At 41.5% G+C, this 22,561-nt stretch overlaps 2 protein-coding genes across 7 annotated transcripts in view; one reads left to right on the top strand and one right to left on the bottom strand.

Annotated features, from left to right (window-relative positions):
* Positions 1-2,241, top strand: part of foxp1a (forkhead box P1a) — a 43,755-nt gene extending 41,514 nt beyond the window's left edge. For all 6 annotated transcript variants that reach the window (XM_046869718.1, XM_046869717.1, XM_046869716.1 and 3 more), the window contains 2 exons: positions 99-262; positions 976-2,241. In XM_046869718.1, the coding sequence (XP_046725674.1) occupies positions 99-262; positions 976-1,135 (324 nt within the window). In that variant the 3' untranslated portion in view covers positions 1,136-2,241. The remainder of the gene's footprint in view (positions 1-98; positions 263-975) is intronic.
* A 524-nt stretch (positions 2,242-2,765) lies between these two features.
* Positions 2,766-22,561, bottom strand: part of tns2a (tensin 2a) — a 41,679-nt gene continuing 21,883 nt past the window's right edge. The window contains 26 exon segments of the mRNA XM_046869722.1: positions 2,766-4,052; positions 4,932-4,961; positions 6,061-6,129; positions 6,237-6,405; positions 6,757-6,834; positions 7,539-7,616; positions 8,089-8,184; positions 9,725-9,856; positions 10,165-11,548; positions 11,551-11,914; positions 12,126-12,291; positions 12,528-13,922; positions 14,605-14,721; positions 14,952-15,017; positions 15,549-15,678; positions 15,809-15,884; positions 15,967-16,027; positions 16,294-16,406; positions 17,019-17,102; positions 17,496-17,560; positions 17,823-17,945; positions 18,120-18,170; positions 18,265-18,448; positions 18,961-19,010; positions 19,147-19,188; positions 19,574-19,612. Coding sequence (XP_046725678.1) covers positions 3,911-4,052; positions 4,932-4,961; positions 6,061-6,129; positions 6,237-6,405; positions 6,757-6,834; positions 7,539-7,616; positions 8,089-8,184; positions 9,725-9,856; positions 10,165-11,548; positions 11,551-11,914; positions 12,126-12,291; positions 12,528-13,922; positions 14,605-14,721; positions 14,952-15,017; positions 15,549-15,678; positions 15,809-15,884; positions 15,967-16,027; positions 16,294-16,406; positions 17,019-17,102; positions 17,496-17,560; positions 17,823-17,945; positions 18,120-18,170; positions 18,265-18,448; positions 18,961-19,010; positions 19,147-19,188; positions 19,574-19,612 — 5,304 coding nt within the window. The 3' untranslated portion in view covers positions 2,766-3,910.

Genomic DNA, 22,561 nt, shown 5'->3' with positions numbered 1-22,561 from the left:
TAGAGGTATTGAAATCGCTACTTATATTACCATCTGATGAATACGATTCCAGATCAAATCTGTGCTTACACGTGGGTGACATGTTGTTTTTGTCGCAGGCTGTGATGGCGGACAGCAGCTTGCCACTGTATGGTTCTGCATCTGTAGGAGTCTCCAGTCTCAAGACTCTGGTCAGCGTAATGCATGAAGGTTTGAGTGCCCCGGATCATGATGATGACTCCCAAAGTGACTCCAGCCTCGATCTGTCTCCTATGTCTGCTCTGTGAGTGACTCTTTACACACATGCATTATATACAGTATATGGGCAAAAGTATTGGGATACCTGACTTTCCCAGCCATTTGTGGTTCTTTCCCCCAAACTATTAGCACAAACCCGAGGGCACACAATGGCACAGGGTGTCTTGATGCAGTAGCATGACATTTTTCCTTCACTTGAACTATGAGACCCAACCCTGTTCCAGCATGACAATGCCCCTGTGCACAAAGCAAACTCCATAAAGATGTGCTTTGCTCAGGTTAGAGTGAAAGATCTCCTTCTAAAGAGCTCTGACCTCAACCCCTTTGAACACCATTAGGATGATTTGGAACGCTGACTGCACCCTAGGCCTCCTCACCTTACCTACATCAGTACCAGTACCAGACTTTACTAACACCATTGTGTCTGAATGAGCACAAATCTCCACAAGGAGACTCCAAAATCTTGTGGATCATCTTTCCAGAGGAGTGGAGTGAATTATAAGAGCAAATTGAAACTAAATATGGAATGAGATGCTCAAAAAGCACATACTATACTTATGACTAGGTGTCTGCAAACCTTTAGCAATATAGCATATATTATTTATTTTTTAACGGTTTAGATGCGCCTGATGACTATTTCCCCTCGATTTGTCTCCCATCATGCTGAATGTTTTTGTTCGTTTTATATGCACGTTATTGCGGTTTTCTCTGATCGAGGTGGTTTGGTTGTGTGTGCAGACAACATGCTGGATTTAAAGGGCAGCAGATGGAGAGGGAGTATTTGGAAAGCTCCATGTCTCCAGAGATGGGAGATGGACACAGCCCTGATCTCGATCACGACGCAGATTACCCTGAAGAGCACGAGCCACAAACTGCTCGTCCCACCGCTTTTTCTTGAAGATCAGCCATTCCACAGCCACCTAACCAGCTAATCAGTGTACCAGCAGACTCGCAGAATGTCCACAATTTCCACTTGGGAACAAACTATTTATTCATGGAGCGACCTGTCATTTGTTTTGTATGCAGGGGACTGACCTCGACGGTACTAAAGGGCTCCTCTGTGTCGAGCTCCTACACGTAACTGTTAGCCCATAAACTAGCAGCGAGGATGTTCAGGGCGGGTCAGTTACTGTTTGTGTCTCGAGTCTAAAGAAGCACTACACACTACCTAGATGCAGAACCTAATCACTGTAATCAGGTGATTTATGTTAAGATTATCGCAAATACTATTTTTGACACTAGAAGCACCTAGGACCAGTCTTTTTCTTCGGTTTTGATGTATGTGTAGGAACTCTGGGAACTTAAATTCACCCTGCGTACGAGTCTTCTCACATCTGCTCAACTGTTTTTAATCGCCACTGCCTCAAAACCATGCGGTTAGTCACCATATTGAGTCACATTTGACCTAAAGTATGTGCCTGCCCATTTATTATAAGTCTGCTCACTGAAATCGTGAATGTCTTTTGAACTTTTTTTTCTTTTGCTAGTAGAACCAAAACCAAAGGGGGAACATTTTTATAACCAGCACTTGATGAATTATTATAAAAAAATTTTTAATTAGATTTTTTTTCTTTTTTTTTTCTTTTTCATTTGTCCGTTTCCTCTTGTTTGTATAGAATGTTATGATCTAAAATGTTGTAGAAACTCCCCAAAACACTGGCCGAAATGTTCGAACTGTTGCTGGGGTTACAGTGATTTTAAAGTGAACGTCGCTGTATTTGTGTGGGACGGAATTTTCGGCTAGACTTTTTCGGTAGGTGTAATTCCCCTGCTATAAACATCAACCAGTTACCAAAGATTGTAAATCGCCTTTTATGATATGTACTTTGTTTACACGGTCCTTTTTGATATATATATATAAATACATATATATATCCGCAACTGAAATGTTTTGCCTTACAGCTAAAGTCGAGACTCGGTGGACTGTACTGAGTGTCCTTAACGTTGCATGGAATGTGTAATGTTTATACCTGATTGGACATAAAGTATGAAAATGTGTAAAAAGTCTCTCATTTTTCAATCGAACTTTTCAAATGTGTTGGTTGTTAATTGAAACAACGTGGAGTTTATTTTGGTTACTTTCTAAGATTCTTGTGGGTTCATCCTGAAAGTGGTGCAAACAGACGAAAACATTTGCACCGTCTGCAGATTTTCAGTCATTCGGGTGATTTTCAGTAAATCTACACCATCGCTCCCCCCTTTTTAAACCTTGAAGCCGTTTGGATGAGTAGTGAGAGACGTCCTGGAAATTATTATACAGTTCAGTTGCCTTTACTTAATTCCACTAGAGCTTTATATACGAGTACTGCAGTGTATCCAGGCGGTTTACTGATTTCTTTCTTCTTTGGTTTAGATTTTGTTCTTCTCAAAACATTTACAGCAAATCAACCTGTGAACCAACGTCGTGTTTTACTTGAAGGAATGTGTGCAGACTTTGTAATGAATGAAGGAACACATCGACTGACTGAAGTATGCTTTAGACATAAAATACACGTCATATTACAGGAGGGAAAAAAAAGAAGCATCTACTTGGTACCACGGCTTTACATTTATTATATCCATTTATGCTTATATTGAAAAAATAGCACTTTATAAATCCATTTCATATAAAAGTGTCCTTCCGTTAAGTATTTTGTTTTTTAATCACTTTCCAAGTTGCATCTAAGTGAATATATTACTACATACACAGATCAACAAGAAAACATTAGAATATATTAAAGCTGTCGCTCATGTCTCATCTTTCAGAAAGCCACAATAACTCTAATACATGCAAACGTAATTTGAACATGACGGGAATAAAAGCTTATAAATACGAGCGCTCAGCAAAGCTTTTTTTTTTAGTAAGTAAAAACTTTAAACCTCTTTTGGTTTACATGAACATGTTTATGACATGAAATGGAAATACATTAATATAAATTTAAAAATAAAAATATTTAGGAAAGAATATGAGAAAGGAAGAAAAAATAAACCTTACGCTGGTCATCTTTCTCGACAGGGTGAGTTTGTGGGCCCATGTTGAGTACTGAAGCGGAAGCTGAAGTTTATTGTGATCTATTCTTTCCTGACTTCATTCTTTACTTCTAAATAAAAATGACCACGACGTTTTGCCTCCTGATGAACCTATTCACACTAATGTGAAACTCGTTTCCTACCTGATCCCACCACCGTCTGCCTGCTCCTCACACGCCTGTCTCTTCACCACGTCTCGTCCTTACACCAACCTTCCCGAGATAACTCGGACTCTCTAAGACGTTCTGCTGCGCTCTCGTTTACCGTGTCCCAGAACAGAACACCGTAGCAGCCAATCTGTGTAACTACTTAAAGCTGATTACTGAAATACATAAAAATAATAAGACTGCTGATAGTCGGCTGTGGAGATATTTGGTATTTGAGTGCATTATTGTCTTTATTAAAAATACTTTTCATACGGTATAAATCGACAGTGCTCAATATATTCCTACCTCAACCATTGTGTTCGCTAATAGTGTATTATTAAACCCTCAGTACTTTACTATGACATCATCACTGTTTTTCACCGATTTGGTCTGGTCGCTTTTTATCTACACTAGTTTGCAGTGCTTTGGTATCTCTTACACTTTATTACAATGAGCCTCTTCGACTCAGTGATGGACTGATGATGATGATGATGATGATCTTCTCTCTCGCTCTTCCTCTAGCGCTGCTGTGGCCCCAGCATGACTTTGTTGATAAAGTTGACGATAGCAGTGGCAGGCTGCTCAGGGTCGAGCTCTGCAAACAGGTGACACACGTTCTCTACCGCGCTGCCAGTCTTCTTAGCTACAAACCCAAACACTCTGCAGGGTAAAAGCAGAGATGTGTGAGAGAGGATTAGAGACAGATGGCTGTGTACTGAGTGTCAGGAAGCTCAATAGATTAATTACGCCACTAATTTATTAATAAAGACAGTAATCAATTTATTGCCAGGGTGTGAGTGTTTTAGCATCGAGTGCTTGCACCAGAAGGTTAGAGAACAATGTTATGTTTAGTTTTTTTTTTTTATTATGATTTTACATGTGTCCTCTTTTTTGGGGGGCTTTTCATGCACACTGGACATGGCTAAAGAGGTAAAAATTCCTTTAAGGATCACAGTTGGAGATTTGGAGAAGATGGCAATGTTTCGTTTGAGTAATGTTTGTTTAAGGAAATACTTCCTGCATCCCAACTTATAAAAAATGTGAGCCGCCAGATCACTAGACACTGCTGAAATGTATACTACTGCCAGGATCAGATGAGTTGAGAAAAAAAAACAACAAACCACTCAAGAGTTTGGCTTACAAGGAAGGTCATTAATAATAATAATAATAATAATAATAATAATAATTAATTAATAATAATTAATAATAAAAATTTAAAATCCCCCTTGTGTATGGTGAGGGATGTGTGGAAATGTGTGGCTTATTAGGATACATGTACCAGGATGTAATCGAATGAAAATCTGCCAGAAGCTGTAACCTATCCTTACCAAGGGTGCCAATAATTCTGGCCCTGACTGCAATTTGTAAATACTGTAGTTTGAAAAATCGCTTGCAATAAAAATTTGTTTAATTTTTTTAATCTTATGAATTAAAGGGGAAAAAAATGAAAAATAAAAGATGCCAAGCACATGAGCAACACAGACACACACACACACACACACACACTCATATGAACAGAGAGATACACTGAGCACTTACTTAGATGTTGTGCTGTCTGAGTTAGTCCACCTATAGCAAAGGAAGACGGAGACAAACACTCAGAAACACACGTGCACACACAAAGCTGCAGGCAACTACACAAACATGCTCTCTGTTACACTAACACACACACACACACACAATCATACGTATAGTTTCCTCGGTTATCAGTAACATTCTGATTTGTGTTGGTTGGGGTTTTGGTTAACGTCTGCTTCATGCAGGAGCGTTTACATACAAAGGAACAGACCCAAAGCATAGGCAACGACCAGAGCAGTTTTATCTACATACATTAATGCTCTCAAACCCTCCAACACTGGACACACAGCAGCCTGCAAGTTCATGCACAACCTTTGATTTATACCAATCATTTATTCAATCATGTGTACAAGATCATCTGAGTGAGAGGCTGGATATTCAAAGCAGCATTTTGCATGTGACAGCTAGAAATCACTTTCAAACACACTTTCATGAACAAAAAGGATAAGAGGATATGTCACGGGTTGCAGTGGGACGGAACATTTCCGGTAAGTTTCTGAAAACTTTCCGCAAACATTTCATGGGAACATCAGGGGGAAGGATTGTGGTAAACAGCTGTGTAGCCTTAAGAAAAGCACGTATCAGTGAGGCTAATTGGAAAAAAAAAAAAAAGGCTTCAATTTGCTAGGGAGTATAAAGATTGGACTCTGGAGCAATAGAAGAAGGTCATGTGGTCTGATAAGTTCAGATTAACCCTGTTCCAGAGTGATGGGCACATCAGGGTATGAAAAGAGGCGGGTGAACTCGCCTAGTGCCCACCGTACAAGCCTGTGGGGGCAGTGCTATGATCTGGGGTTGCTGCAGTTGGTCAGGTCTCGGTTCAGCAACGTTATGTGCCTAAAGAGTGAGGTCAGCTGACTACCTGAATATACTGACCAAGTTATTCCCATGAATTGCCTTTAATTCACATATATTCCTGTTAATTCCCATGGAAAGTTTCCAGTCTTGAAAATGTCCATAATGTTGCAACTCTATGACATACGTCATAAATCCCAATTAGCACATTGGATCACAAAAGACGCACTTCACTACAGGCCTCCCTCAACACTGATATGTATGAGTATGTGAGTAGCGTTTAGCATACACTTACCTCCTGTCCTGTGGATCTATGCTGCTAAAAGTCACGCTGTTAATGGGGTAGTGCCTCCTGAAGAACACCCTGGAAATCGACAATATACTCTTTAAATAATATTTGTCTACATGTGGGAGAGTAATAATAAAAACTAATCATGTGAACAAATGAATAGTGTGTAACAGGTTTTGTACCGGCGCTGACTGTCTGTCAGGGTGATGCCTTGAGTCGACACTTTGAAGTGCACTACGGTGGCCAGGGGCCGAGGGCTTAGTGACATCATCACGCCTGTCGCTTTAGCGACTGCCTGCGGTCCTGTCAGAGACTCGGTCTCCACCGAGTTCAAATACAGCACGTTACATGCTGAAGGGAAAGAAACAATGAGAACGTGAATTGGAGGAGGAAAGTGCAGAAGAACAGGAAGGAAACAAAAGTGACAAATGGAGGACAAATAACAAGAGCAAGACAAAATGTGTCTCAGAGGAAGCATGTGTCATCTTTCACCCTCGGCAAGTAAATGTAATATGAGATGGGTAGAGTCTGATGGGTGGGAACTGGCAAATTAGGGGAGAAAATGTGTGTGTGTGTGTGTGTGTGTGTGCGCTTGTGTGTGTGGGGGGTGCAGAAAGAAAAGAAGGAAGAATATGAGAAGAATAAAAGATTGAAACTAGAAGAATAAGAAGAAGGAGTAAAGATGTGTGAGAAAATGCTGACCTGCTCCTTGTTTCAGTAAGTCTGCTGCTGTGCTCATGTTGCTGACGGGCTGCACTTCCAGGTTCTCTGTTATGGGATCTGAGAGAGAGAGAGAGAGAGAATATGTCAATGTTAAATGTCTAATACCGTTATATACACCGACAAGGCAGAACATTATGACCGCCTTTCTAATATTGTGTTGGTCCCCTTTTGCTGCCAGAACAGTCCTGACCTATCAAACATTAACAGCAGTAACTTCTTCAGCAAATTCAGCTACAGGAGCTCGTCTGACACGGGTCAGCCTTCCCTCCCAACGTGCCCATTTGGCCGCCCATGACCCTGTCGCCAGTTCACCACTGTTCCTTCCTTGGAGCACTTTTGATACTGACTACTGCAGACCACGAACAACCCACAAGAGCTGCAGTTTTGGAGATGTTCTGACCCAGTTGTCTAGACAATTTGGCCCTTGTCAATCTTTTTTCCTGCTTCTAACATCAACTTTGAGGGCAAAATGTTCACTTGCTGCCTAATATACCCCACACACTAACAGGTGCCATGCTGAAGAGATGATCAGTGTTAATCACTTCACCAGTCATAATGTTATAATGTCAATGTTACGCCTGATCTGTGTTTTTACCACGTCAAAACATTAAACCTCACATTAAAGACCGCTAAATATTTGCACTCAAATACACACATTCTACATGCTTTACACTGTTAGTGACTTTCTGTGCTTGGCCTGATACTCCCTCTGTCTTTGCCAGTTCCATTAAAACTCAGTAATGTGTTCTGCGAGTGATTACCATTGTCAGGGATGCGGAGAGCACTGGGCAGAGAGATGGGCGTAATGGAATGCTGATACACCAACGCTGATAGACTCCCTGTATAATAAATAAATAAAGGCTTGCAGAATTGATTTCAAGGCTTTCATAACATTTACCATGCACCCTTGAAGGGAAATGACATAAAAGTAGCTACATTTCAAATACAACTTCAAACTAATTTCTAATTGTGTTTTGCTAAAGTGCTATAAAAGTGATTTGTTGTATGAATCTGATTGTGATCACTCGGGGAAAGAGTTGTACTGTGAATACACTGCACATGGAGATAAAAATCTAGCCTTTGAAAAAAATAGTTTTAATTAGAAGAAATCACACTGAAACATCATTCCAATTGAGGTTTGAATAGTTTAGCTGATCATTAATAGCTTTTAATTCAGTGAACAAACTCCCCATAATTAAGCTCCAGATGTGTTTCTGTTTAAACTGAGAAACACGATTCTGAGTAAACAGATGTGTTGGGCTTGTTCAGCTGTTTGAGGAACTTTTTCTAATGCTACAGTATGTCACTTACCAAAGTGGGGTTCATTTTGACAGCCTTTGATTTTCACCCCTCGTGGTCCGGTCTCGATTAGGAAATGCCTCACCAGTTGTTCCATCGGATCTCCAACTGCGCAAAAACACAGATACACTATAATGCCAAAAGTATTCACTCACTCATCCAAATCATTTATTCCAGGTGTTCCAATCACTTCAATGGTTACAGGTGTATAAAATAAAGCATGTAGGTATGCAGACCACTTCTACAAACATTTGTGAAAGAATCGGTCGCTCTCAGGAGCTCAGTGAATTCCAGTGTGGTACCGTGATTGAATGCCTTTGGTGCAATAAGTCCCCTCGCTACTAAATATTCCACAGTCAACTGTTGTATTATAACAAAGTGGAAGTGATTGGGAAGGACAGCAACTCAGCCACGAAGTGTTCGGCCACGTAAAATCACAGAGCGGGTCAACGGATGCTGAGACACACAGTGCACAGAGGTTGCCAACTTTCTGCAGAGTCAATAGCTACAGACCTCCAAACTTTATGTGGCCTTCTGATTAGCTTAGAAACAGTGTGTAAAGAGCTTCATGGAACGGGTTTCCATAATCGAGCAGCTGCAAACAAGCCTTACATCAAGTGCAATGCAAAGCATCGAATGCAGTGGTGTAAAGCACGTCGCCAGGGAGTCTCTGGAGTGACGAATCGCGCTTTACTGTCTGGCAATCCGATGGACAAGTCTGGGTTTGGTGGGTTCCAGTAGAACGGTAGTTGTCTGACTGCATTGTGCCAAGTGTTTGGTGGAGGGGGATTATGATATGGGGTTGTTTTTCAGGAGTTGGGCTCGACCCCATAGTTCTTGAAGCTTTAACATACCAAGACATTTTGGACAGTTTCATGCTTCCAACTTTGTGGGAACATTTTGGGGACGACCCGTTCCTGTTCTGACATGACTGCACACCAGTGCACAAAGCACGGTGCATAAACACATGGATGAGTGGGTTTGGTCCTGAACTTAACCCGACAGAACAATTTTGGGATAAATTAGAGCGGAGACTGCGATCCAGGACTTCTCGTCCAACATCAGTGTCTGACCTCACAAATGCGCTTCTGGAAGAACGGTCAAAAACTGCCGTCCCAGAAGAGTTGAAGCTGTTCTCGGTGCAAAGGGTGGGCCAACATCGGATGTTACTCAAGTTCATTTGCATGTGAAGGCGGACAAGCGAATACTTTTGGCAATATACTGTATGTATAATATAAAAATGTGCTGTTTAATAACAGATCATTTTTAATAGCAGTTTTTATTTACAGTCACATTTTGATCTGTGCAGGATTATTTGAAGGTAACGTCATTCTGATTTTTAAATGCAGTTGTGCATTGAGTAGAACAAAACAAATGTCCACTGGGGGATGCTAAAGACAAAACTAGACCTTATCATGCGAAAAAGAATATGCACACAAAATTAACACTGATTCCCTGATGTTCTCTTGCAGATCCATCTATAAATAAACTCTTGATACATAAGTTCCCTTGACACTTGATGTTTTTTAATCCTGCCTGCTATTCAGCTCTGCTGAAGTACTCTATGTTCCGATTGAAGGATTTCCTGTGGAAGGGAGATTGTTTAGTAGAGGAAGTGCCTGCACTGTACACTCAAATGATGCTGTACCTTTACTGGAATGATTGCTGAGGTTAGCAGGTGGTGAGGCCACTTTGAGGGCCAAACCATAAGCCCCATGGAAGGAGTTACTGTCCCTGATGAGGAATGCACCTGGCTCCTTTTCCTTTAGTGCTGCAATGGCTGAAGATGATAGAGAGAGTACAGGATAAGTGAGACTTCAAACTCCATTAACAGTTATTTTAAACATTTAACTATTCTTACAAACAAAAAAAACCCAAAAAAAACCCAAGCAGCTGTGAAAATGTGCTCGGTTCACTTTTGTGTTGAAAATCAGCAAACAGCAAAAAAAACAAAAAAAACCCTAGAATCATACAACTAATTATTTTTTGTTTATAGTGTAAAAAGATAAGCAATTTGAATTAAATGAAAGTAAATGCATTAATTACAGCTGAAAAACTATGCGATATCATCAATGTCAATTAACTAACCTTGTTCTCTGGAGATTCCAGGCTTATACCAGAAACGGGAGCTGTCCTGCACGAACTTCACGCTGACTCTGCTGCCTGTTTCACCCTCTGCCAGCCCATCACTTTGCCCACCAGGTACTGTCACTGCTGCAACCATTGGTGAGAAGGTAACATGGTGTTGGCCAGAAGGGGAATGACTTGTGGATGCCTTTAAGGTGCCTGACCTCCCATTGGGTGATCCTGGCAGAGTTCCCTGTCGCCTTTTCTCTGGCAAAGGAGGCTGGCTGGCAGTGCTGTCAGAAGGTGAATAAGTGGAAGTTGAGTAAGCATCAGAGGCACTGCAGGTCATATCTGGTTCTCCAGATGGGGTGGATCCTGTGCCCAACATCAGCTTCCTACCCAAAGTGGCAAAGCCTGGCACAGGGGGTTCAGGTGAGCAAGAGCCATTCAGGCTTCCCAATGGCTGAGGTGAAACAGGAGCAGAAGGAGATAAATTGGGAGTCTCTGAATCAGAACCTGAAGGCACTCCATTGCTGTGAGCTAAAATTGACTCTGGTATCTGGATTTGATTAATGTGCTGCAAAGAATGAGGAGAAACAGAGGATGCAACTGTTTCATTTTGGATTGGTTGAGGAGATAAAGGGGTCAGACTGGCATCCTTGATTGGCTGGCTGATGCTCTGCTGTTCATTTTCCTTAGAAGGAGATGCTGGGGCAGAATGGGTAGATGGCACCGGGTCTTGTGGGTTAGTGTTTGCTGTGTGTATTACAGGGGTGGAATGTGTAGTGTTCTGCTGAGAAGGAGAGCATTGTGTGGAGCTCTGATTAGGAGGTGAGCAATGTGCGGTACTCTGTTGAGGAGTTTGGTATTGTGCTGTACTTTGTTGGGGAGGTGAGCAGTGTGCGGTACTTTGTTGTGGAGGTGAGCAGTGTGCGGTACTTTGTTGGGGGGGTGAGCAGTGTGCAGTGTTTTGTTGTGGAGGTGGGCAGTGTGCGGTGTTTTGTTGTGGAGGTGGGCAGTGTGGTGTTTTGTTGTGGAGGTGGGCAGTGTGCGGTGTCTTGTTGTGGAGGTGGGCAGTGTGTGTTTTGTTGTGGAGGTGGGCAGTGTGCGGTGTTTTGTTGTGGAGGTGGGCAGTGTGCGGTGTCTTGTTGTGGAGGTGGACAGTGTGCGGTGTTTTGTTGTGGAGGTGGGCAGTGTGCGGTGTTTTGTTGTGGAGGTGGGCAGTGTGCGGTGCTTTGTTGAGAAGGTGAGCAGTGTGAGGTGCTTTGTTGAGAAGGTGAGCAGTGTGTGGAGTTTTGATTAGGAGGAGGAGGATTGTGGGAGAGCTGCTGAGGAGATGAGAAATGTGGAGAGCTGCTGAGGAGATGAGAAATGTGGAGAGAGCTGCTGAGAAGAAATAAAATGTGGAGAGAGATGCTGAGGAGATGAGAAATGTGAAGAGAGCTGCTGAGGAGATGAGAATTGTGGAGAGAGCTGCTGAGGAGATGAGGAATGTGGGGAGATCTGCTGGGGAGAAAAGGAAGAATGTAGTGGGAGTTGCTGTGGAGAAGGGGAATGTGTAGAGGGCTGCTGAGGAAGGATGCAGTGTTTCTCTGGAATGGATGTGCATGACTTAGAAGGCTCTGTCGATGGAATTCCAACTTGATAAGGCTCTGGCCCAGAGATTGTGAGATTTTGTTGGAGAGATGGATTCCTTTTCTCCTGGTGTGCTGTGGAGTCAGTGCTTATCTCTGATGATCGTGCTTCCTGATCCTGAACACTCAGACTGGGGCTGTAAATAATATCAGGTTAGGAAATTTCAAGGAAAGGACATTTTTATTTTAAAGTATATGCAACTATAGTGGCTATATATTATATCATTTGAGTGTTTGTAATACTTTATATTAAAATCAGACTAAAAACTACAGTTGCCCAAAGAAATCATTATCCTCCCTTGAAACCAAGTTATTGTTATTATATATATCAAGCAAAAGCTCAGTCACCTCTCTTGTGTATGCAGTGGGCTGCTGGTGTGGACTGGAGTGGGTGGTCCAGACATGTCAGAGGGGGTTGAGCATGGCCCATGTGCTTCACGATGTAGCCGTCTCAAAGAACCATGGGTAATATGATCCCGCCATCCTACATTCTCACCTGGAACTCCAGAACCATCTGACCAACAGGCAGAAAACACAGCCTTAAGCATGCCTTTTTAAAACAAATGCTATGATGGAATTCATAAAATAAAAGCAACAGTTGTTGTTTTTTTTTACAAATTATAGACTAATATTGTATTTTTTACAAAATAATTTTAACTGGCTTATCAACTAAACTGGATGAAACACCCATTTGTAACAAATGGAATGCTTTTATCAGGTTTGTGGTGAAGGAGCTCTGTAGTATCTGACCTGAATGTGTGTTAGAGGGGTAGTGCTGCTGCTGGTGGTCTGTATGGATGTAGCAAGAGGAGTAGCTGGAAGGCAGTGGAGACGTGGAGTCTGATTGGTAACCTGAAGCGTAACCACGGCTCTCAGAAGGTGAGGGCTGGTAAGGTGAGCAGGGGCACATCTGGTGAGATGTCTGGTAGCTGCTTGAGCCACTGCTATACTTTATATCCAGGGGGGCATGACTGTGTGATCTTGAGGGTTCAGGAAAAGCTGGGTGACCCTGCGGTAGTGGGTCAAAGGTAAAAGCAGGATCGTGCCCTGGGGGGACATATGGTGACAAAGCAGTTCTTCTGTGCCAATATTCGGCTTCTCGTTCTCTCTCCCATTGCAGCTCTGTCTCTCTGTCCCTGTCCCAATGGAGAGAGACCTCTCGACCCTGTCGTAGCCCTGCCTCTCGATCCCAGTGCAGTTCTGTCCGTCTTGGAACCTCGGATCCTCTGCCTCGCCTTAAGCCACTTTCACGAGAGACTTCGTCCCTTTCCCAGTGCAATCCTTCACCTCTGTCAAGACGTAAAGCATGAAAATCCTCTCGTCTCAAGCAGCAATCACGGCATTGACAGCTAGGGGGTGGTAGGAGACCGTCTACAAGCATCACGTCATGGTAGGGTCCGGTTGCTTTTGGGTGGTGTGGGTGGTTGTGTTGAGGCTGGGTGTAGGGAAGGAATTCATCTGATCTGCACAGCAGTCGTCCACTAGGGGAAAGTGTGTGAGGGTGAGGGCAGAGATCCTGGGATGGATAAGGGCAAACATGCCTAGAAGGACCATGCAGGTAGTGTTGAGAGCCTTGCTGTCGGTCCCACAGCAGGTCTGGAGGTGGGAGCGACTGGTGCGCGTGACCACCGAGGTGCTGGCACAGCCCTAGCATGTTTGGCGAAGATACTCCTGTGTGGTTGTTGCTGGGAGTTGAGTGGTCCAAGCAGTACCCATTGGCCAAGTGATGAAGTTCAGAGCAACGCTGTGATTTGTAGCCCGTGCGGCAGGAACATGAACGAGCCAAACGGAGCGACCTGGTAGATTCTGGAGGGAGTGAGTCACCATCATCCAAAATTGCTGTCTCCCGTTCACGATCTCTGATAGACCTCTCACCCTCAATCCCTCCAAGAAGCCGATTCAGTTCCTCCCGTTCTTGCTGAGTAGGTGGAGGCCGTCGGGGAGAATCTTCAAGACGTTCTGGTGGCACTGATGACTGCCTGGAGTCGGTGCTGAGTGACAGGAGACGACCTTGTCTCTCATCAGTGATTTGCCCTGGACTGCCATTTGTGGATGGAAAGGAGGAAGCACAAGCTGCACGTCGCTTTTTCACCTGTGCATACAAACTGCCGTCCAGAGGCCCTCTGGTGTGTGCAATATCTAAAGCTTAAAAATATAACTCATCTTAAGCCTTAGTAAGAACATGATCTAACTTATAAAAGGTTTGACATTTTCACTAGGGCTGTGTAAAATATTGAATCACAATTAAACACATGATTGTCATAAGTTAACTTCTGATTAATTGTTCTAAATTACCTTAAAATGAATACTTGAGTTAATAATAAGTTTTTAATACTTGAATCAACATGGGCATTGACAAATAGGGATGTTTTTTGCAAATGTTTGTTTATTATCAGTGAAACCTTAACATAGAGCATGCAGACAAAATATCCTTGTAAATGTTTTAAAGTAATTATGTTTTTTCCAAATTATATTTAAATTACATGAATCATCAGGACATCAAACAAAATTTTTACTATGTTTCCACACAGACGGTTTTAATTGCTGGACATGTTCACCATGGCGGTTTTTGGTGCTTGATTTAAGACTTGGCGCATCAGTAAAACAAATGTTTAGTGATTAAAAAATAATTTTTTGGTGGAGTTTTTTTGATTTTGTCTCTTTTATATGTATTTATTTATATTTTTTAAATAAAAATGGTCACACCAAAATGTGGGCTTCATTAATCACGCATTAATACAATTTGTGCCAAATGAATTTGCGTTTTGATTTTAACAGCCCTAATTTTTTTTACAAGTAAATAAGTCAGAGAGTATGTTTTTTGTACCGTCTTGACTGTCTTCATGTCTCAGGTTCAAGTTGTCGTAAGAATCCCAGCGCACCACTTGATCAGCTGTATTATAGTCAACTGTGACTGCTGGGTCATTCCGCTGGTATTCTCGTCCTTAACCATACACAGAATCACTTTAAACACTGAAACCTTTAAAGAGTGTAACTGTGCAAAGTATTTTAAAACAATGTCTGTATTACAGAGTATTTTCCATGGAAATACAAAAAATGATCTTGTACAACCAGAACCAAATGACGATTTTAACATATTTTGTAACTATTTTGTGGGTTAAATTATTGCATTACTGCCTTTTTAAATGCAAAATTTTTATTTCAACTAAATACCTTTAATTTTCTCCGGTCCAGAAGAAAAGACAAACTCCACAGTGGCATCAGGTGGAAATCGGTCATCTGCAGTGAGTTATTAAAAAACAAAAACTTTTAAACAGGGTCTGTCCTATAAACTCTCATTATTAGTGCTTTATTAAGCTAAAAATGATAAAAAAAATCTGTATATTACATTACAACATTAGTAAAACTGCCAAGCAGCTAAAGTTTAATCCACAGTCCTGCTACAAAGCCAAAAGAGAGAATGTATGGAGAGAATGTCATCTCAATTAGCCAGCTGTGGTAGGCAGGTGTTATCCACTGAGAGGAGATCTGGAGAGGAGATCTTATGAATTCTCTCAAGTGGGAATACAATGGATTATAGGGAGATGTTAAAACTAGCTACACATTATATCGCAGTTACAACAGTTCCCCTGAGGACCTTACAAAACACTCACACTGAATATTTCTGGCAGCTTTTGGCATTGTCTCAATCAGGATGAAACATGAAACATTGCAGTCACACGGTGAAACAGTATAATAGGCTGGGAAAATTAGTGCAGAGGGAATTTAAACCTTTAAGATGCCTGACTTCACTGTTTAAGGATGATGTACCTGAGCAAGCCTCGTCAAGTTCTTCTTTCCCAAACCAAAGTTGTGCTCCATGGATGGTACACGTGTGAAACTGGAGTCGGAAAACCGTGTCCCTCTCAGTGGCCTGAAGTCGTCTATGATAGCACTTCACCTAGAGAGGGGGAGACAGACTCATTTAGCTCTATACACAATTGTCTATAGGGCCTATCTTTTGTTAGGGTTTAAACTGAGAAGGTGACAGTGATTATGTTATGGTGAGTTTGATAGACAGCTTTACACACCATAATGTCTCCTTTTAGCAACAGCGCAGGCTCAATGGTCACACACAGCTTCCTGCCTGTTGAACCCTGCAAATCACTGCAGAACAGGCACAAGATCATGAGCTACACAGGCTGATGATTCCGTGAAGTTTAAAATGCTTAATTTGACCATGACTCACTATATGCCTGATGTGTAGACCAGCTGCATGGACTGATAGATCTTCAGGAAGGGCAAATACCCTGTGGAGAGAAGAACAAAAAAGACCCATAAGATAGCAAGATATAAACATTGAGCACAAAGTAGTGAAACTGATGGAAGAATGTGTTAAATGCTTCTGAGACCCTCTCCTCCACTGCGACAGATTAAAAACAAACATGCTCTGTTTGTTGTGTGTGCGTCGTCACGAGGAGTTGTTACTAACAAACCAGTGTTAACTCTCATCGTGCTTAAACCTTCCCGTTAACATGGCACCCTCATTTAGCTGAAGATGAGGTCATCCACTCACCTCCATCAGCATGAAACTTTGGGATGGTGGGAATAAGGACCTGGTGGAGGAAAAGCGGGCTGCTGTTCATCTTTATGGCCCCTGACAGAAGTCCACCGAAATAATATATATACCTGGAGAGAGAAAGAGAGAGATTTATGGATCAGCAATACTTTCACTGTTCAAGCCAATAAATGAATACTGCTTGGAAAAAGGCTTGTTGACAGATGACCGTCACACCCATATGTCGATCCTTCCCAAACTGTTGTCACAAAGCTTAAAGCACTCACTTTGTATGCTGTAGTATTACAAATTCCATTCACTGGTACTAACCAGTTCCATGAAGATATTGTTTGTCAGGGTTGCTGTAGAGAAAGTGGAGTGGCCTACACAGCCCTGATCTCAACTTTGGTATAAACTGTAACAGCGACTACGCTTCAGGCCTCATCACCTAACATTAGTGTCTGACCTTATTAAAGCTCTTGTGATTGAATGAGCACAAATCCCCATAAACACGCTCCAAAATCTAGTAGAAAGCTTTCCTATAAGACCTTTTTCAGCAAACGGAAATTAATATTTATTGTTCAAAAAGTGCATTTGGGTTTTAAGGTCTGGTGTCCACAAACTTTTACCTATATATTGTAATTGAATTGAATTGAGATAGGAGGAATTGTAACAATGTAGGGAATACATAATAAGTATTGTATTAAACAAAAATTCAAGTAATACATATAAGAAAAAAAGACCTGTTCTGTGAGGGCTGGAGAGAAGAAGACACTTTGTCCTCACAGAATTTCCTCATAGCCAGTGTGCTGAGAGCCTGATCCGCCCTGTATAAAGACATACGTATCAAGTAAAAATCAATGAGGATGTTTATGTTTATGCCTGTCTCCAAACCTTGCTTCAGTATATAATCTCATGTGGATGCTGTAGACTTGTTTTGTTCTGGATTTGATCTAATTTCTCTTTGAATTTAGTCAACACCAATTTATACTTATGAGTTAGTTCACTCTTGTAGTTAAACTCCTGCTGTGAAAGTTATGGCACAAACAAACCCAGTGCTCTTCTGATGAATGTTGTGTGTTAATGTGCCAATCAGTGTCCCCAGATTATTTCTTTATATTTATAGTAACTTGATATGAAATGAGCCCTTCCTTTTCAGACTGCTCTGGGACACATAAGACACAACAGTTTTGTGTGGAGAGCTGAATGGAGAATCTCACCCTGCAGATATCTTGCTGTAGTGCATGTAGGCAGCGATGATGACGCCCGTCTTTCCTTTATTGCCCTGTTAAAAGACAGAACTAAAATGTTAGAAGGAATATTTAGATTTAATTGCAGGATTTCTTAATATAATACAAGTTTCATCCTTTTAAATGATAGATTACGTTTATTATATTCTATTGAAATGTTGAAATGACGTATTTACTAACCCCTTTTATTTGAAACATAAGAGTATATAATTAGATTAGCATTTACAAAAAAAAAAAAAAAGGGTCTGTAACTTCTAGCACCATAAGGAACTTTCCCATGCATTTGTAAATCCTGACCTTGCAATGCAGGACCACCACATGCTGGGGGTCAGAGTTCAGCCATGTCTCCATGGCTTTGCACATGGAACAGATTTTGTCCAGTGGGGGTGCATGGAGGTCTGGCCAGCCAAAATCATGGACCTGAAAGTGAGAGCAAGAGTGAGTGAGTGAGTGAGAGTGAGAGAGAGAGAGAGAGAGAGAGAGAGAGAGAGAGAGAGAGAATACGATTGAAAAGATAACTATAGAAAACAAGAACAAATGCTCAGTTCTCTCAAAAACAATATGTTTTCAATGAAACGTCCATAATAAGCCTACCTTGGGGTTAAGCCGTGTGATGTCATGCCTTTTCTCAGACAGGTTTAGTAACTGCACAGAACAAATGAGTAATCGAGGTAAGGATTCCGAAGAAAACGCTTCAATTGCATTCGCATTTCCAAGCTGTAAAACTATACATACTGACCAAAAACTTGTCCTGGTGTTTGGACTTGAGCATAGCTGCCACCTCTTTGAGATTAAGGCGATAACGCTGCTCATCCAGCAGAGGGGGAAAGAAGACAGAGATGATGCGCTCAGTGATGTAGGTGAGGTCGAAGTCGTAGTGGCGCTCCATCACCCTGTCCATCACCCGATCCACGCTTAGACTTCTGAGATGGGGATTGACATATTTAGAGTTCAATGCTGATATTATTACAAATATTTACCAGATTTGTATTAATAAATATGGCCTGTGAAGCTGGAGTGATTGAGAAAGACATTGGTGAGGGGGAAGAAGGAAAATATTATGCAGTAAATCCACAAATTACAAACAGTCATCTCCAGTTTTTGGTAATCTGCTAAACTGGTGCACATGTCATATGCAGTGGGATTTGAAACAAAACATCCAAGCTGTCAGGCTGTTCCTGCAATAGCTAATTGCTTAGTCACATGCTTGAGCGATGACTCTCTGCATATTACTCCACACTCAAAGCCAAAACAGATTAACTCAATGAGCTTCAGCAGTTTCGTTCCACTGATAAAACCCACAAATTTATGCTCCAGGATGTTCGTAAAGTGTAATTGGCTCAAGACGGTGTTTTGCCGCTCTGCTTCTGAAGAATGCTTACTGTCTTACTGCTCTGTTGAACAGTGAACACTCAAGAAGAAACATTCTTAATACCTGGGTAGAGTATTTCTTGGTTTGGTGTATGTCAGAGATTTGGTTGAGCCCTGAAAAAAAAAAAAAAAAGGTTATTATTATCATTATTATTATTATTATTAGTGTGACTATCACTTTTTTCTGTATGTATTAATATTGACGCTATATAGTTGAACAAATACACTAAAAAAGAAGGAGAGTTCTTACCAAATGTTGAATGTGTCGAGAGGAGGCTGTTCCTCTCCGTTGCTGTAGATGGGAGGATAAGGATAAGGGATGATAAACACAGCAAACAGACAAGAATGTGACTTTAATTTGGCTTTGGTTTTTATTGAATGCTAAAAGACTAAAGAAATCGGGGAAGAAAAAAAAAATTCACGGAGAAATAACTGAAATTCTGTGTTAGCTCCTGTCATCGATTATAAAAAAATTCAACTCCTTTGAAGTAAGTCTTTGTCCTGTGCGCTCAGAAAAAAGTGCTAAGAAGTTGTTAGTGAAGTGGCGAGATTAGACGCCTCGAACAGCTATTTTTATTCGTTCATCTTCAGTAACCACGTTATCCTGGTCAGGGTTGTGGGGGGACCATGTGGCACAAGGCAATTTACAATACGATAGGAGAAAAAGTTCAACTCACCAAATCAGAGGATGGGACCGGGATACATGGTGTGCTGGCCTGCAAGGAAAGAAAGTATCATAAATAACAAATACTGCAACATCCCCATCACCTGCACATGTGCGCACACATACAGACTCAGGCCTGTCACTATCCCCTTCACCCCTGTTCTCTGTGTGTGTTGAGGATGAAGGGAAGGGAGTGGTGTGCTGGGAAGGGGCAGAGGAAATACTTCCTTATAGTGACAGATAAGCATAGAGAGAGAGAGAGAGAGAGAGAGAGAGAGAGAGAGAGAGAGATTGGGACTTACACATATGGAAACCAGTGTCTACCCCTGAGTTCTGGAGATTAGGTAACCTCTGACATTCCTTATGGAGAATACATTCAAGCACACACCAGGTGCTCTGAACAAGTTCTGTGTGTGTGTGTGTGTGTGTGTGTGTGTGTGTGTGTGTGTGCGTGCGTGCGTGTGTGTGTGTGTGTGTGTGTGTGTGTGTGTTGACAGCCATGCTTATGTAATGGCCCACTGCTAAAGTGTCCCCAACCCCCCCAGAACACATCCGCTCTTCTACTGCCCTGTTTGTTTGGCCACAGGAAAAGGGCTGAGGCCAGAAGACCTCATTTCACTGGCCTTGATTTGGGACTTTGTGTGTGTAAATATGCTGTGTATTCGTGAGAGAGGTTATCAGATCTGGTTGTATTTTGGTTGTATGACACACCGGAGCAACTAAAGTATGACGCAAAATCCTGGTTTGTAGCATTTTTTTCTTGTGTGTACATTTCCAGGAAAGTGCAATTGAGCCCGTTAGGCATTTGTAATAAATGGATGGAAATCAATTTTGAAAAACACAAAAAGAAGAGCCAGTAGAAGTGCTGATGTCAAAGTAAGTCTCTATGTACAGATCAGTGTGTATTTGTGTGCGGGTTGCTAGGTGGGCTTCCAATATAATATTGATTTTTCCAAATGTCTTGGCCTTAACTGTTAAACTACACAAGCAAAAACATTTGGTTATGTACAGTATCTCACAAAAGTTACTGTAGAAATTGTATATATTTTAGTAGTCAATGTGCAGGTTTTATAGCAGTACAGATTTACTGCCCTCTGAAAATAACTCAACATACAGCCATCATTGTCAAAATAGCTGGCAACAAAAGTGAGTACACCCTAAGTGATAACAGCTGTATAACGTTTAATCATGCAAACCCACGTCCTATTCATGTTAATGGTTTTGTCTGCTTGACAGGACCATACAAATTTGTGTATCTTGTATTAGAGCAGATAAAACTTTGTGCTTTGAGTACAATTCTCTCATACTGACCACTGGATGTTCAACATGGCACCTCAAGGCAAAGAACTTTCAGGATTTGAGTTACAACTGAAACTGAGTTACAGTACAGTGCCCAGGGTCATACAGAGGTTTTCCAAGAAGGTTTCCACACAGAACAGGCCTCGCAAGGGTCAATCAAAGAGGTTGAGTCTTCCAACATGCATGAGTGCTGCAGCTTTGTTTTAGAGATTACAGAAGTGCTTAGATCATACGCTGCACACTGCAACAAGTCTGTTGTCTGGTTCACAAACAGTTTTCTGTAGACAACCTGTCAAGAGCATGAATTACTTAAACCATGTCCTGTGGTCTGATGAGTCTATGATAAATGTGTTTGGCTCTGATGGTGTCCAGCATGTGTGGCGGCGCCCTGGTGAGGAGAACCAAGAAAATTGTGTCTTGCCTATAGTCAAGCATGGTGGTGGTAGTATCATGGTCTGAGGCTGCATGAGTGCTGCTGGTACTGGGGAGATGCAGTTCATTGAGGGAAACATGGATTCCAACATTTACTGTGACATTCTGAGGCAAAACATGATGCCCTCCTTCAACATCCCTTCCAACATAATAACGACCCCAAACACACCACCAAGATGACAACTGCCTTGCTGAGAAAGCTGAAGGTGATGAAATGGCCATGTATGTCTCCAGACCTGAACCTATGTCATTATGTAGGAGTGGAAGAGGATCCCAGCAACAACCTGTGTAGCTCTGGTGAATTATATGTCCAGGAGGATTAAGTCAGTGCTAGATAACAATGGTGCCCACACAAAATATTGATACTTCGGACACAGTTTTGACATGTTTATTTACTTTTGTTGCCAGTTATTTTTACAATAATAAGGACAGTAAATCTGTACTGCTATAGAAGCTGCATAATGAATACTAAAATATACCCAATTTTCAGTTCTATAGTATTGTCCCTTGAGAAGATCTACTAAAATTGGTGCTGAAATGTGAGGGGTGTACTTTTGTAAAATGTAATTCATGAACAGTCAATTTCTCCGCTCTTAAACTGTATTTAAAAAGACAATCTTTTGCCACAAATATACATTGTCTGTCAAAAGACTGGACACTGGGTCAAGGTCTTTTACATATTTTTGCATTTTTTCTTACTATTTTAAAATATTTATTAAAAAAAACATGCTTTTCACCAAACATATGCACTTGTAAGCTGCTTCTCACAATTTTACTTTAAGTTACAAGGCTTTTACTTGTCACATATACATGACAGCACAGTGAAACTCTTTCTACAGGCATCACAGCTTGTTAGGAAGATGGGGTCAGAGCATAGCGTCAGCCATGATATAGTACCCCAGGGGCAGAGAGGATAAAGGGCATTACTCAAGAGCCCAACAGTGGCAACCTAGCGGTGTTGGGGCTTCAACCCCTGACCTTGCAATCAATAACCTAGAGCCTTGACCATAGGGCCAGCACTCGCCACTATTTACATTTAAACTATTTGGCAATTAAGCCCAATTTTAATTATAGGCCTTTATCAAAGCCATATAGTCTCCAAATAGTGGTCATGTCTGTACTAAACCACTTGTTGTGCTTAATATTATTTAAGATTAACATGATAAATTATATGGAATATTCACAACTACTGCTCAACTACACCTTGTTAGACCATGTCTGTTAAATTAACCAGTACACATAACATACAGATCAGTGACATTCAGTATAA

The sequence above is a fragment of the Silurus meridionalis genome, chromosome 16, assembly GCF_014805685.1.
Source record: "Silurus meridionalis isolate SWU-2019-XX chromosome 16, ASM1480568v1, whole genome shotgun sequence".
Lineage (NCBI taxonomy): Eukaryota > Metazoa > Chordata > Actinopteri > Siluriformes > Siluridae > Silurus > Silurus meridionalis.
The sequence above is the reverse complement of the archived record's forward strand: the minus strand, read 5'-3'. Positions and strand labels throughout refer to the sequence as shown.